Source organism: Cheilinus undulatus, linkage group 8 (genome assembly GCF_018320785.1).
Source record: "Cheilinus undulatus linkage group 8, ASM1832078v1, whole genome shotgun sequence".
Classification (NCBI taxonomy): domain Eukaryota; kingdom Metazoa; phylum Chordata; class Actinopteri; order Labriformes; family Labridae; genus Cheilinus; species Cheilinus undulatus.
This window is the reverse complement of record NC_054872.1, coordinates 40,100,912-40,116,321: the sequence shown is the minus strand read 5'-3', so window position 1 is coordinate 40,116,321 and position 15,410 is coordinate 40,100,912. Positions and strand designations below refer to the sequence as shown.

The 15,410-nt window shown below is 37.1% G+C and overlaps 2 protein-coding genes across 2 annotated transcripts; both read right to left on the bottom strand.

Moving 5' to 3' along the window:
- Nucleotides 1-1,920: 1,920 nt before the first annotated feature.
- On the bottom strand, nucleotides 1,921-8,452 carry LOC121512961 (transmembrane protease serine 3-like). The gene is made up of 5 exons (XM_041792394.1): nucleotides 8,418-8,452; nucleotides 6,104-6,199; nucleotides 5,023-5,165; nucleotides 2,587-2,742; nucleotides 1,921-2,005 (listed from the first exon to the last, which is right to left on the bottom strand). Exons 1-5 carry the CDS (start codon nucleotides 8,422-8,424, stop codon nucleotides 1,949-1,951), a joined length of 459 nt encoding a protein of 152 aa, XP_041648328.1. The 5' UTR covers nucleotides 8,425-8,452; the 3' UTR covers nucleotides 1,921-1,948.
- A 2,250-nt stretch (nucleotides 8,453-10,702) lies between these two features.
- Nucleotides 10,703-15,062, bottom strand: LOC121514170 (serine protease 38-like). Its single transcript, XM_041794268.1, has 4 exons — nucleotides 14,991-15,062; nucleotides 13,624-13,716; nucleotides 11,155-11,289; nucleotides 10,703-10,872 (listed from the first exon to the last, which is right to left on the bottom strand). The coding sequence occupies exons 2-4, from the start codon at nucleotides 13,673-13,675 to the stop codon at nucleotides 10,703-10,705; spliced, it is 357 nt and encodes a 118-aa protein (XP_041650202.1). The 5' UTR covers nucleotides 13,676-13,716; nucleotides 14,991-15,062.
- Between the last annotated feature and the right edge of the window lie 348 nt (nucleotides 15,063-15,410).

The window sequence follows — 15,410 nt, the reverse complement described above, 5'->3', positions numbered from 1 at the left end:
TCCTCATGCACTGCTCGTGAAACAGTACCCTGTACATGTACACATTCTGTTGTAACGATAGTTTTTGTTCAGTAATCGTTATACTGATGTCAAGCCTGTTTATTTCCCTTTTAAATGGTACCCCTTTTGTAAGGTAGTGTTCTTAACCCACAAGCAAGCCATGTCATCTTGGAGGATAGAGTTTGGTCCCAGACTGTGTAGATATAGGATTATCACTGGTTGCAGAATCCCATCTCTCTGCATTGAGATTGCTTCCAATGATGACAAGCTTCATTTTTCCAGTGAGGGAGATGCCACCCACACACCAAATGATGTACCATTGGTGCAGAAGTCATAGCGTTCCTCATGTCTTCTCCACACTTTCACCCTATGATCCAGTTGCCATAGGCAGAACCTGGACTCATCGCTGAACAGAATGTTCCTCCACATGTTCAGGTTCCAGTGCACCACCTTTGCTTCAAAGAAATCAGCACTGAATATAAAAGTTGAGACAATCAAAATTGTCTAAAACAAGAAATGGAAACACTTTTTTGATCTCTTTATTCTGTATTGTTCTATTTATTCTCAGTTTGTTTTCCTTCCATAACATTTAGAGTTTTATTTTAATTTATTTTGAGTTCTTTTAATACTGATTAAGACACTTTTATCTGGGTATAATCAGTTTTTTAGGAATAATTAACTCTGAAATTTTTTTTGTTTTCTAAGTCAAATAAATTATCTTGTGACACTCGTATCATAGTGTAAAAAATGTTCTTAATAAAGTTTTTTAGAAAAAAAAAGTATCTGGCTACAGCACAAGGCCTACGTGACTGTTGACAGATAGTCTGTTTAATCAGGTGATCTAACACCACCACATTAAAAACAGATTATGATGCAATATAAAAGTGCTGTTCCAAGGAAACAAAGCAGCCAAAGAATTTGTAAAAAAAAAAAGAAATCAATTGTGAGTGTATTTCACTGCTTGAAGCCTGTGGGGAGTTTTAGCTGGTTTTGAAGCACACTGAAATAAATACTGATGCATCTTAATGGCCCATAAAAGCGAAAAAGCAGGTAGGTGTCAAATTAAGCTTTTAGCAGCACACTGAAGAGGAAATCGTTTTGAAGAAATTACTTAAGGGGGGGCTTTTTGTCTTTATTCTGATAGGACAGGAGGAAAGTCAGGCATTATGTGGAGAAAGAGAGAGGGGAGACATACACCGAACAGCACTGGGATCAGAATTTGATCCTGGGGCCAGTGTCTAGAACTTTAGACTTTTTTTTTCTTTTTTTACATTTATTAGATGTGAATAGTTGCAGTCAAGATTAATACTGACTATATTTACATTAAAGCCTGCATAAAAACTCACAAGAGAGTGTATTTATGGGATTTATTCCCAAAAATACACTCAAAAGTATCCCAAAATGACAAATCATTGAAATCTTTATGGCTTTTTGTGAAACTCACAGCAACTCAGAGCTTCCATCAGCCTCATAATTAATAAATGAATAAAGAGAGAAAAAATAAAGCGTTGCTGTAAGTGACATATACCATCTACTTTTCATGATGGGCTACAAAAGTATGCAAGAGGGCAATGGTTCCTTTTTGTTTAAAAAGGACACAGATTTGGGAGCACAGATGGTCGAGTGGTTTAAGGCACTACCCATGTACGCAAGCGGCCTGGGTTCGAATCTGGCTTGTGGCCCTTTACCGCATGTCTCTCCCCACTCTCTTCCCTGTTTCCGAGTCTATCCACTGTCCTTACTCTATCAAGTAAAGGCATGAAAGGCCCAAAAATAAATCTTTAAAAAAAAAAGGACAGGGATTTGTAGATTGATTAGCAACAAGATTCAACTGAGTGGGATGTTTCAAAAGCATATTATCATGATATTATTATGTGTGTATTCTATTTGCTTCATAATAACCAACAGAAACAGGTTGTTGTTTCTTTAGTGTTTATTAAGTTTCAGGTCATAGTGAGGTATCAGTCATGGCTGTGGTGGTCTTCTGCAGTTCTTCTGGGTTGTCCTTAGCAAAATAAAGACAAGAAAAGATCAGTGTCAGTGTAAAGCATGTTGAATAAAATGTATCGTTTGGTTAGAGTCCCTTTTGAATATTTATGAAAGAATACAGGTGCTGTGTCAGTATCTTGGTTAGTTTTTCTTACTGATGTTTATACATTTGTTCCCCTATTTGAGCGTTACACAGGAAACATGAAAATAATACTGACCGGTTTAATAAAATGAGACATAGCTGTAGTGCAGGTGAAACACTTGATTCCAGTAGAACAGAGCAAATAAAATAAACTTTCCTAACTTCTTAAAAGGTATATAAAGTGCATTTATGCCACTTTATTCTCAAAATAACTCCTTTTATGGACGAGGATCAAATTGTGGTTTATGATAAGAATGAAGCATTCTTAGACTACTTATAACTCTCCAAGGTCTGATATCTGTTCAATCTGATTTTGAGAGCAAACAATCTTATCAGAGTGCCACAGCTATGCCTGAACTATAAAATAAAGTTGAAAATGTCGACTGAGTGACAATGAAACACCCATATAATAAACAGCAGATAGAGACAGAGAGGGATATCACTTTATAAGGCACCTCTGTGTATCTTTGGACCCAGTGGATTAGTTTGGTCACTCTGCTGTAGACGCCAGGTTTATTGGGTCGGCCACAGCCCTTTCCCCAGCTCACCACGCCGGCCAGCCTCCAGTCCCCATTGGCCGTTTGACAAACCAAGGGGCCACCACTGTCGCCCTTAAAACAAGACCAAATCATAAAGCAGACATTATATGGACCAAATATTTGGACTATGTTAGCTCATTAAGTGGTGACTTGCATTAAATGGATTCTACAATGCAAAAAAAAGAGCTATATATTTGTTTGATGAGATAAAATCAGATTCTTATCTCATTTAAAGAGACCTAAGTTATTTTTCTTGCTGCACTGGGATCTATTCTTATTTAATTCCAAGTTAAGAATTTCTACACTTAAAGGAGTCCTTATGTATTTTTGAAGTGGAGTTGTGTGAGGTACTTGTCAGTAGTAATTACCTAGAGGAGATGCAGGTGCAGGAATACCAATATGATGTGTTGAAGTAATGCTAAAGCAAAGTGACTTGCTAGTGAGAAAGTAAAGAGCCAATAATGTATTCCATACAGCAAACATTACCCCAATGGTTTTTTTTTTAAATAAGGTAATTTATGTGGAGCAAAACTCCATCTATAAGCACTACAGCCTACAGCTGTGCAGACTCTCTGACTGGTCTCTCCTTAAAGGGGCCACGCTGACTAAGATTACCTGTGGTTAATTTAATTATTATTGAAAACTCCTAGTTACAACACCACTTCAACAAATAAACTATTCCTTTAATGTGAGCCATAGTCATTTGACAAGTTTGGCAAAAAAAAAAAAAAAAAAAAAACCCAAAGCCTGAATTGCTTCTTATGAGTAAATAAGGCTGCCAGGGAAGCAAGGACATGTTTTTCTCCTTGAAACTAGATATAAGTACTCCACACCAAGGAAAAAAATTGGGAACCATTCAATAAGATTACTTATTACAATCAATTTAGGTCTATTTTGAAATATCTTGTTTTAAGATTTTTTTTTGGACTTGCCATGTGGCGGTGGTGTTTAACCTATATGGACAACAGTCTTTGGTCACACCTGTTAGTTATTAAATTCATGTGTTTCAATCAGACCCGTTGATACAGGTGTATAAAATCAAGCATCTAGCCATGCAGACAACATTTGTGACACTAAATCCGTTGTTCTGAAGACTTCAAGCCTGGTACTGTAATGGATACCACTTTTGCAATAAAACGGTTTGTGAAATTTCATCCCTGCTAGATATTCCACAGTCAGCTGTAAGTGATATACTAGAGAGCAGAAGCATTTAGGAACAACAGTAACTCAGCTACAAAGCGGAAGACCATGTAAAATCACAAAGTAGGATCAGTGACTGCCATGGTGTATGGTGCGTTAAAGTAGCAAACGCTCTGCTGATTCCATGGCTGGAGAGTTCTGAACTTCCACTGGCATTAATGTACGCACGAAAACTGTGTGACAAGAGCTTCATAAATGGGTTTCCATGACCAAGCAGCTACATGCAAGCCTCAGATCAACAAGTCCAACACCAAGTGTCAGATGGAGTGTTGTAAAGCACACTGACACTGGACTGTGGAGCAGTGGAAACCTGTTATGCAGAGAGATGAATCACGTTTCTCTGATTGGCAGTCAGATAGACGAGTCTGGGTTTGGCAGATGCTGGGAGAACGTTACCTGCCTGGCTGCACTGTGCCAGCTGTGAAGTTTGGTGGATGAGGGATAATGGTATGGGGCTGTTTTTCAGGGTTTGGGCCAGTGCACAAAGCAAGGATCATAAAGACATGGTTTGATGTTTTGGTGTGGAAGAACTTGACTGGCCCACACAGACCCCAGACCTCAACCCTGTACATTTGAGATGAATTGGATTGTGTGCTAGGCCTTCTCATCCAACATCAGTGCCTGACCTCATAATGAATGAGCACAAATTCCCACATAAATGCTCCAAAATATTGTGTAAAGCCTTCCAAAAAGAGCGGAGGTTGTTATAGCTGCAAAAGGGGGGCTAACGCCATATTAAAGCACATGTTTTTGAATACAATGTCATTACAATCCCTGTTGGTGTAGCAGTCAGGCATCTGAATACTTTTGTCTATGTAGTGTATGAAGCATAATGTAATCTCTAACTGGAAATCATAGTTAGTTAGTTAGTGAAGTTTATTTCGAACATGTAAAAAGCAAACAATGAAAAATGGTCATGTACCTTCTGAAGACATACAAATTTTGAAGAGAGAGATGAAACAAAACAATTACAAGAACACTTAATGATCAAGATTACATGTTCGAAAAGGAGTGGAAAGAAGTGCAAACTTATTTACAAAACACTTCCTGAGATATGATCTTCAGCTGTGCATCCTGAGCTTTTTAAACAGTCATACATTCTTAAAAAGGTTGCTTTAAAAGAAGGTTTTCTGGATATGAACGAGCCTATACCTGACAGGAGTCCACTCCTCCATCCAAGGATCCAGCACACATCATTTGAGGTGTTAGAGATGAGCCATAAACACTGGAGCGGGAGCAATCTGACTGAGAGATTAACCTGACCTGAGCCTGCCGCAGCTCGTCTGTCACAAAACCTGAAGAATGAATGAAGACACAAAATTATAAAGAAAAACAGACAGTTATGATGATGTCAGCTCAGTGAATCAAATGAGGTTAAGAATAATTTGTTGTTGTCCTTTTTGTTGTTGTTGTTATCTTAAATAACTAAGACAGATGGCAGGAAGTAAGCTTAATATGATTTTCTTTAAAACGGCTTCAGGCTGGGAGGGGAGCTAAAGAATGATACTTCATACCTGCATACATTTTAATCTCTATCACGACGTTTCACAATCATCAAAGAAAATGTATTAAATTTATCTTTTTAAAAAGATAGATTCAATTGTTGTTTTTTAAATTTTTGTCAAAATTTTAGTGAGTTATGAAGTTTTTAATTATCTTTAGGAAGTTTAGATTGATATGAAACAGATTTAGGTTAAAAGTAATGCCTCTTTATGTCCTACATAAGCTAACCAGCCTATCAGAAAACAGATGTAATATTTCAACAAAGCTTTTCTAATAGTCTGTTAATTCTGCCAGTACATTAGCAATGGAAAATTAATACCAGAATGCAAAAACTGACTTTCCTTACTTTTTCCACATCACAGGTTCACATAGGTTTATATGTTTACATGGTTAAAAAAAAAAAAAAAAAAAAAAAAAAAGGAGGAGTTTTTTCATCAGAAAACTTCTGCACATACAAGGAGCAATCATCAAATATAAAAGATGTGCTTTCTCAGTCAGGGGGTGAGAGAATCAATGCAATATCTAAAGCCTCTCACATGAGCTTTAAATAGCTCAGGGTTAATGGTGGATCCTAATAGAGTTTAATTTAGCTGTAAATACCACATGATAGATTGTCTGAGAATTTAAACTAAAACAAGTTCATTATCAAATAAAATAAGGACCAAAGTAAGGGATCAAAAACTGAGAACTTGAATAAAAGAGCACCAGTGTTTCAGTCAGTGTGTCCCACCTCCTTCATGAATGTATCCCCATCCTGTGATCCAGCAGGCCGCTCCAGAAGGAAAGGACTCACTGGGTCTGGGTAAACAAACCGGCCTCACCCCACCTACAAACAGAGGGCAGTAAAGTCATTGACACACATATATTACATTTACAGGTGAAATAAAGACAGCTAGGTTATGAAACATGTGACGCATATTCTCATTTTTTCCTGCCAAGTTCCTCCATCATATACTGATAAACATTTGCAACATCTCTCATTTCCATAACAAGAATGTTGTCTTTGTAAAACAGTAAAAAACTATCATATTGGTTTTACTTTGTATTTGAATTTGACTCTCAAAACTGCCAGGCAAACTGTAGCCCTCTGTAATGTTAGGAGTGTGCATGCTTTTACACAAAACAGTTTTACAAGGAATTATTCAGTAAAACAGATCTATTAGTCATATAACTGAAATAGAAATTCTTTTTCTGAACAGTTTTGGACACAGGTTTTTGAAGTGTATTTGCATCAAGGAACTTTGTGTTCCAAAATAATCCATTTATGTATGTAATGTCAATGTGAAGACTGATGCTACATTTATGTCAGGGGTTTCTTATTTTCATGTTTCTGTCATCAAACAGATTTTTTTCTGCAAGTGCACTTTTTAGAGTAGTTTTAAAATTAGTAATTTTACTTCTACTTAAGGCATTTTGGGAGAAGTGTTATATTTCACTACATTCTAACCAGCATCTGTTACTGAGTAAAAAGTCCATGTTTGAACAGTCTGTTCTCAGGCAAGCACTGAGACTTTTGTCTGACCCGCCTCACATCCTATGACCTGAGTATTTACTTTTACCATCAGGTGGACAAAACAGTCCCTAGTCCCAAATTGCAAACTGAACCGGTTTTAAAACTTGTTTGTGCCTGACTCAATTAAAATTTTGAAACATTTTTCATCAGACTGAAGGGTTTGTGCAATAACTTAATGGTGTCTTCTCCTTTACCTTTTTATAATTTTATACTTATATTTTTAATGGTTTATTTTTCCTCATTGTGACTTGACATTACTACTTTTTTAAATAAATATAATTCTATCCTATCTTGTGGAATATGTGCAATATATGTGGGCTGTTGGTTCTCATTGGTACCTTCTTCTTTAATGGCACGTGCTAATCCATGTACCTGTGGATCGTGTGTATATGTGGATTGTTGTGATATTATTCTGATTTATTATCATGATTATTATGATGGCAGATGAATATGTGCAACACTTGGAGACCAAGACAAATTTCCCCAAGAAGGACAATAAAGAGTATCGAATCATAAATCCAACCTCTCTGCCAATTACATGAAACTGGTCAGTTGTTTGGCTTATGTATCCAAATGACGGGCAGTAGCAGTTAGAAAGAGAACGACTCCTCATTACAACCAAAATGTGATTATCTATTGGCTTTTATTATAAACAAGTTCGTTAAGCAAAACAAAGTTGAAGATTAACTTGTTCATTTGTTTTTGTTGTGGAAAAATCCTGTTTCAATTTCCAAACATAACCACTTGATACTTGGAACTTTGAGTAAATTTTAAAGCATCTACTTTTACTGGAGCAGATTTGTAAACTAGTGACTTTATTTTATTCTTATAGATTTCAATCACAGTAATTGTACTTTTACTTGAGGTGCCATAGTCTTTTACTCTTTCGACCCTGACTAATGGACAAACAAAGTGATGTAAGTAAATATTAACACTAGCCCCAAACTTTCCCTGGAGGGGCCTAAGTAGACGAGAATAATATTTTGAAATTTCCTTCCCTACCCAAAATAATTGGAAAAAACTGTCTGTTGCAATTTCAACAGACAGTGGATCAACAGAGATCTGTACATTTACTTGTCATGTGCTTTAGTCATCTAGTGAGATGTTTGTTGACCTACATTTGGTTTTGGCACAAGCACAGAGCTCCAACCTTAGACTCTACTGCTCCTAAATTAACTTTTAGGGAAAAGACTGAACTCAGTCAGTTGTTTTAAAAGTAACGTTTTTATACCATCAACTCTCATTGGTAGAAAAAAAAAGCAAAATAAACTGTTAAAAACGCACAAGCTTGCACATGCCCTCAATGCCTTTTACTTTTCAGGGGGCTTTTTGCCTTTGAGAGATTGGACAGTACATAGAGCCAGAAACAGGGATAACAGAGTGGGGAATGACAGGCAGTGAACCTAAACAAATGTTCTCTTAAATTTCTGAACATGTAAAATAATTCTGATCTTTTGCATTTAGGAGTTGTAGCTCTGCATATGATGTGTTTCTCCCATCTCTACCTACAGATGGAGCTGTCCCCTCTCACCTGTCATGTCTATATCAGTGATGGTGCGCAGCAGACCCAGGTCATAGTCATTGTTGTATTTGTTAAAGCGAGGGTGGGGGAGGACCTGCAGGGCTCTGTACCGTTTCCCCAGAGAGCTATCCGCGATGCTGACGGTGTCCACCACCACCAACCAGTCAGACACCTCCAACATATTCTTCCTGCATGAACAAATGAATGACATGAGTGCAAGTAAAGGAGTTACAGTAAACACATAACTGACTGTTCATAGATTACTGTGACTATGGATTATTTTTCTGAGTGTTTAGACTCCTTTTTATCAGCTTTTGGTCACTTTTAATCTTTAAGCAACTTAGAGCCACAAAAAGTACTGAATAAAGCCAAGAAAATTGCAATGCAACTCCTGTTATCTCTTACTTTGCATGCTCAGACCTATTTCAGAAAACAAATACAAATGCAAAACAAAAGAAGACCCTCATAATCCTAAAACATGAAAAAATTAAAACACTCCAACATACTGTCACAACAACTTGTATGAAAGCTTTACTTTACAGCTAGCTGCTCAGTCTGGCCAAACTGCATACAAATCAGATATTTTTTCATCATCCCTCCAAAAACAATTTAAGGATCTGCTTTTATTTTGAAGTGGTGCTCGAGAAATCTGATTGTTGGAAATCCATTTAAGTGTTCAAGGGTAGTAAAGCACCACAGACAGAAACTCTGCTGTTTTAGATGCTGTGGAAAATAATCTGCTAGAGGTCCTGAATTGCCTTCAATTAGTCTTGTTCCTTCTTGACTTGAACCTGATTAGATCACAACACAAAATTGACATTTATTTGACTAATTTAATTTTGATTATAGGCCTCCTCCTCCTCCTCTTCCAACAGTCTCTCTGAGGACTTGCTGAGAGGGGCTGTGCCTTGGCAGGAACCTGCAGAGCATACTTGTTTATAGTCCTTTTTGTCAGGAAACAGTAACTGCATACACACAACACCACACAGGTAGTGTGTAAGAAAATGTTTTATTGTGATAAGAACACTGGAAGCTTCATTTGTCCTTATCTCAGTCCCTGTAACATCAAAGACTGAATAAGATTGTCCTCTAGAATTTTTCTATATTTTGCTGTATCCATTCTACCCTCTACCTTTACAAGCCTTCCAGGACCGGCTGCTAAGGAGCATCCCCATAGCATGATGCTGCCACCACCGTACTTCACAGTGGGGATGGTGGGTTTGTGGTAAAATGAAGTGTTTGTATTCTGCCAAACATAGCGTCTTGTCTGATGGACAAAAAGCACCATCTTGGTCTCGGCAGACTAAAGAACTTTCTCCCATGTGACCATGGGGTCCCCCACATGCCTCTTGGCAAACTCTAGTCGAGATTTACTCTTAGTTTTTTCAACAGTGGCTTTCTCTTTGCCACTCTGCCATAAAGCTTTGACTGGTGAAGAACCTGGGCAATAGTTGTTGTATGCAGAGAGTGCCAATACATCCAACATCTACCCCAAATGAAAAGCAAGCAGTACATTATGGAACTTGTGTGATTTATGTGTACAATTATGCCGATTTCCATTTCTTATCCCATGTCCAATCAGCATTTTATAAAGATAATTATGTAAATCCAAAACAGCTTTTAGTCCACCCCTGACTTTCAAAAGTATTGATTCAGGCACCATCATTTCTTAAAGATGGATGAACTGAAACCCAGGTATCCATTCTCTGACTTATCCTTTCTTAATAACCTTTTCTCTGAGTTGCTTGGAGTATTCTTTTGTCTTCGTGGTGTAATGGTAACTAGGAATACTGATTAACCTGTGACTGGGCCTTCCAGACACAGGTGTTGTTATAGTGCAATCACTTGAGCCACATTTCCTGCACTCAGGTAATTAGTCTAGGCATTGTAAATGGAGCAGAATATTTATGCAGTCATTTTCTTTTACACATTTTTATCTAATTGACTTTACTTTGAAGAAATCTGTTTACACTTTGATATCAAAGATGTTTTGTTGTAAAATGTTTGTGTCAAAAAGTAAAATTATATTGACCATGATTGATTTATAAAAATCAATAAAAGTGCAAAACATCTAAGGGGTGAATACTTTTTGTAGGCACTGTATCTGTCATTCACAAACTTAATGGAAATAAAGAACCCTAAGTCTTCTTCTAGAGGGTAAAAGCTACTTCTGTGTTTGCCTGACAACTGCCTGCTAATAGAGTTCTGGACAGATTGAACTCCCTAACTACCTATATTTGTTTTTTCCCCCACCAATGACCCATTTATCTGACTTCACCCCATATGTCCCTCTCTTACTCCACAAAGCAGTGAGCTGCAGTGATGATCCAGTGTGGGGAGATGATGGCACCTCCACAGACGTGTCGCCCCCTCCAGTGCATGCTGACCTGCCAGCCCCACTTGTCTACAGCTGCTAAAGTCCCACCAACAATACGACGGCCATCACTGACAGGGACCGGGCAGCCTGGGTAAGGACAGAAAAGATAGTGCATAAAGCATTGACTGCTGTAAGAAAGCCTGAAGATTAAACTCAGTAAAAGAATATTAGCAGTTTAATTTGGGGAAATGATTTCAGTAATATTCCATCGAAGACTCCTTCATGATAAGGCTATTAAACTTCTGTCCATGACCGATGGACTAATGAATATCTAATCATCTTTGAGATAAGCAGAGAATTATAATTACTTTAATATTAAAGTCTCTGAAACAGTCCCTCTATTAAATTTTGACTTCTCTTTTTTTTTACCTGCTGTGATGTTCCCTGTCTCATTCACCAAGTCCGTCAGTGTAAAAGGAAGCTGTGTTGGGATGCTGCAGTTCCTCCTCTCACCACAAGACGGAGGCGATTCACTCAAGTCAGAGGGAAATACCAGGAACTTCACTTATAAGGAAAAGCAGTGACATTAAAATGATTCACTTCATTAGTAAAGAATCCAATCAAAGCCTAATGACTTATAAGAATCACAAAATTTCTGCAAACATTCATAACTAAACAACTTTTTAAAAATAAGCATTCTGTTTCTTTAAATAAAGAAATTAACCTGTAATTTCAAACTTAAAGAACACTGTTTTGACCCTAAGACATTCCAAACTCTGTATTTGCTCTGTAGTTGCTCCATCATGTCTCTTATATCTTTTAAAATATACAGATATGAAAATATTTTTCCTGTGATTAGTCAATGTCAGGCACTTCACCACTTTAAAACAAGATTTTCTATCTCTACAAAACAACATAAGTCAACATCCTGAGAAATCAACCAGAAATGACTAATTTCCCCAGGAAAGTGGGGTGGAATTAAATATTTGCATATACAGTGCTGTGAAAAGTACTTTCCCCATTACGACGTTGTATTATAACTATCTATTTTTACATACTTGTTACACTTATATGTTTTAGATCATCAAAAAAAATTTAATATTAGACATAGATGACCCATGTAAATAAAAAAAATGCCATTTGTAAATAAAAATTCCATTCAAGGGAAAAAGCCATCCAAACATATCTGGTCCTATGTGAAAAAGTAATTGTACTGTAAACCTAATACCTGGTTGTGCTACCCTTAATGGTCACAACTGTGAGCAAGCATTTGTGATAACTGGCAATCGATCTTTAAGATCACCATGGAGGACTTCTGTCCTACTCTTCTTGCAAAGTTGTTTTAATTTAGCCACATTGGAGAGTATAAACAGTCTGTTTAAGTTCATGCCACAACATCTCAATTGGGCCTAAGTCCAGACCTTGACTAGGCCACTCCAAAACCATAATTTTAATTTTTTTGAGCCATTCAGAAATGGACTTGCTGGTATGTATGGATCATTGTCCTGCTGCATAACCCAAGTGCCCTTGAGCTTGAAAGTTTAACTTTTGTCTCATAAGGCCACACAATATTTTCCCTAAAGTCTTACGGATCATCAAGAGGTTTTTGTCAAATGTCAGACAAGCCTTTGTGTTCTTTTAGGTCAGCAGCGGTTTTGGTCTTAGAACTCTCCCGTGAATGCCATTGTTGAATCATGAACACTGACTCCCAACTGAGTCAAGTGAGGCCTGCAGGTCTTTAGATGTTGTTCTGGGTTCTTTTGTGAACTCCTGGATGAGTTGTTGATGCAGTAAGAGTAATTTTGATAGGCTGCCCTCACCAGAGAAGGTTCACCATTGTTCACAGTTTTCTCCATTTGTGGACAATGGCCCACACCATGATTTGCTGGAAATTCAAAGCCTTACAAATGGCTTTGTAATGCTTTTCAGGCTAATAGATGTCAATGGCCTCATTTCTCATTTATTTGTAAATTTCTTGTATTTTGGTTTTACTTGGGTTATTTTTGTCCAATACAAAAATGTTTAAATATTGAAACATTTAATTGTGACAAATATGCAAAAAAATGAAATACCAGGAAGGGTGCAAATACTTTTTTCACAGCACTGTAAATGTCACTGGGTCACTAGCCCATCATATGGGTCATTTCCATACTGAAACTACAAGTTTACAAGCAGACAGCCTGGTGTTCAAGTCAGGATCCTTTCCTGCATCTTATTCCCTACCCTCTCTCCCCAGTTACCTACTCTATCCTCTGACCTGTCACTAAAGACCCAAAAAGCCCAAAATAAATCTTGAAGAAATGGATGCTATCCATATTTTATAATTACAGAAAACTCCATACAAGATTAGGTTTGGCTGGAGTCCCAGAGTCAGCGATAAACTGCAGCTTCTCTATTACACCACTCTATTAAACAGCCATAAACCTCCCACTATATTATGCATGCTCACTGGGGTCTATTAAAAATCCATTTAGCACCAAATCAAATTAATATGGGCCCAAAATATTAAGGTCAGATTCTAAAGATTATAATACAGAGGTGACGCAATCTAAAGATAACAGTGTTAATGAGGAAAAGAGTAGAAACTTTGCGACCTTCATGCAAGTTAGATTGTTTTTTAATCTCCCTACAGACTGTGACTGCTGAATACCTGCTGTCTTACACTGAACATATTTATGTCAGACCATTTTGGCAACAGAAAGATTCAAATAATGTCTGTGACTTTCATTTTTTTCAAGAAGTCTTTGTGTTTTTTCTTGCAGCCTGAGGACATTTTAAAACATCAACACTGGATTAGAGTGATAAGAAATAAAAATTGTTTTACAAACCAAACATAACTTCAGCATACTATATAGTGAGTCCGTATCTGCAGTTGTGTAAAAGTTGAATATACCTTACCTAACAGAGCAGCAGTGATTACCAGTGTAGTGGTGATAGGAATGCTCAGCATCAGGAACAGCTCACAAGAAGAACAGGCTTTTGGTTCTGAAACTACAAATGTGGAGAAACAAATTATTAATGATAATAAAACCATAATATTACCTCTACTTAAACACAATGTTTGGGTTTCAGATTGTGTTGCAGCAGCTTGTGGGAAATTCAGTACTCTCCCCAGGTTCTTCCACTTTTCTTGTAACTTAATTTCAAACTAGTGATTGCAAACATCTGGTCACACTGCTGGATCTTTAGAAATGTCTTAGCAAGTGAACATCTGACTGTCTAAATGATAGAAATGCATTGTTTGGGTCTCCTCTAATCAGAAAAAATTATGTTAAAATGACACATTAACTGCACAAACTGTTATATAATGACAACTTCAATTGGGGGTGGCAAATGTTGGTCTTGTTTTTTTTTTATTATTATTATTTCAATACACAACCAAATAAAGCTACTTCAAAAAGTTATGCAGTTTGGAAATGGTTGAAATGATCAGATTATTCTGATTCAACTCATTTTATTTACTCATTGAGTCTTAGTTATGCCATTTTTGTGGCAACTTATTTTGTCAGGACATTCACTTTTCCAAGCACTTAACTTTTTGCTAGCTAAGCTAACATTAGTTTCCTAGCTGCCAAAGTTAGCTAGTGTACAACGGTTAGCCATTAAGCCAGCACTGTTGAACTGTTAACAAGCCGGCTAACATTAATATTACATCTGCTGGACAATAAGCAAACACTACTGAATTGTTAGAAAGCTAAGTTAACATTAATTTTTCAGCTGTCTTAATTATACAGAAGTTAACCTATGGAATAATTAGCCAATACTATTAAATTGTTAGCAAGCAGAGATAATATTATTTTTTCCAGGTGCCAAAGTAGGCTAGTATACACCATTTAGCCTACAGAACAATGGGCCAACACTACTAAATTGTTAGCAAGCAAAGCTAACCTTAGTTTTCCAGCTGCCAAAGTAAGCTAGTATACACCAGTTAGCCTACTGAATAATTAGCCAACATTATTACATTGTTAGCAAGCAAAGCTGTACTTTTCCAGCTGCTAAAGTAAGCTAGTATACACCAGTTAGCCTACAGAACAGTCAACACTATTAAAAACTGACATCAGTTTCAGTGCACAACGCGACTGCTCAGTCTGGCTGAGTGGCAAAATGGTCTGAAACACACCTGGCTGCTCAGTAGGAAACTGGGGAAACCAGACTAGCATCCGCTTCAAGTAGGGATATTTGGACTCGACAGCTATCCATACCATTTCCTTCAGACACGGTAGACCATGAACAATTATATGAGGCCATAAATCGAGTTCCCTGACCTTATATAGACCTGGTTTCAAGTACACACTGCAGACCATGAAGGCACACATCACTCCTGTTCTTCAGTCATTGATGTGAAACTGAATTAGCTTTGAAAAGTTTGTACCCACTGAACAATAAATCAACAAGCTAACAATAGTAAACAATAGCTACACAAAAGTAACAGCCAGCATTTTGAAATCGTTAGTGACCTTTGCTAACATTAGTTTTCTTTTGCTGAGTATACTAGCCAGTTAGAACAAGCATTCTAGTACAACTGCTGAGCTGTGTTTACATTGGTTTACAGCCTAGAGCAGTTCAAAAAAAACTATAACCTTACATTATTAAACTGCTTTCATGCTAAGCTAACATTAGTGTTATTATCTCAACAGTAATCTCCGTAGAGTGAGACAACTTTAGCTAAATTGTTTGCAGGGTAG

Coding starts and splice junctions, on each gene's coding strand:
- LOC121512961 (XM_041792394.1), bottom strand. Junction 5,166..6,103: donor GGGATACATTCATGAAGGAG/GTGGGACACACT, acceptor TTCATTCTTCAG/GTTTTGTGACAGACGAGCTG. Junction 2,006..2,586: donor GGGTCCAAAGATACACAGAG/GTGCCTTATAAA, acceptor TATTTTGCTAAG/GACAACCCAGAAGAACTGCA.
- LOC121514170 (XM_041794268.1), bottom strand. CDS start 13,675: ATGCTGAGCATTCCTATCACCACTACACTGGTAATCACTGCTGCTCTG. Junction 11,290..13,623: donor AATCACTGCTGCTCTGTTAG/GTAAGGTATATT, acceptor TTTCCTTATAAG/TGAAGTTCCTGGTATTTCCC. Junction 10,873..11,154: donor GACAGGGAACATCACAGCAG/GTAAAAAAAAAG, acceptor GTCCTTACCCAG/GCTGCCCGGTCCCTGTCAGT.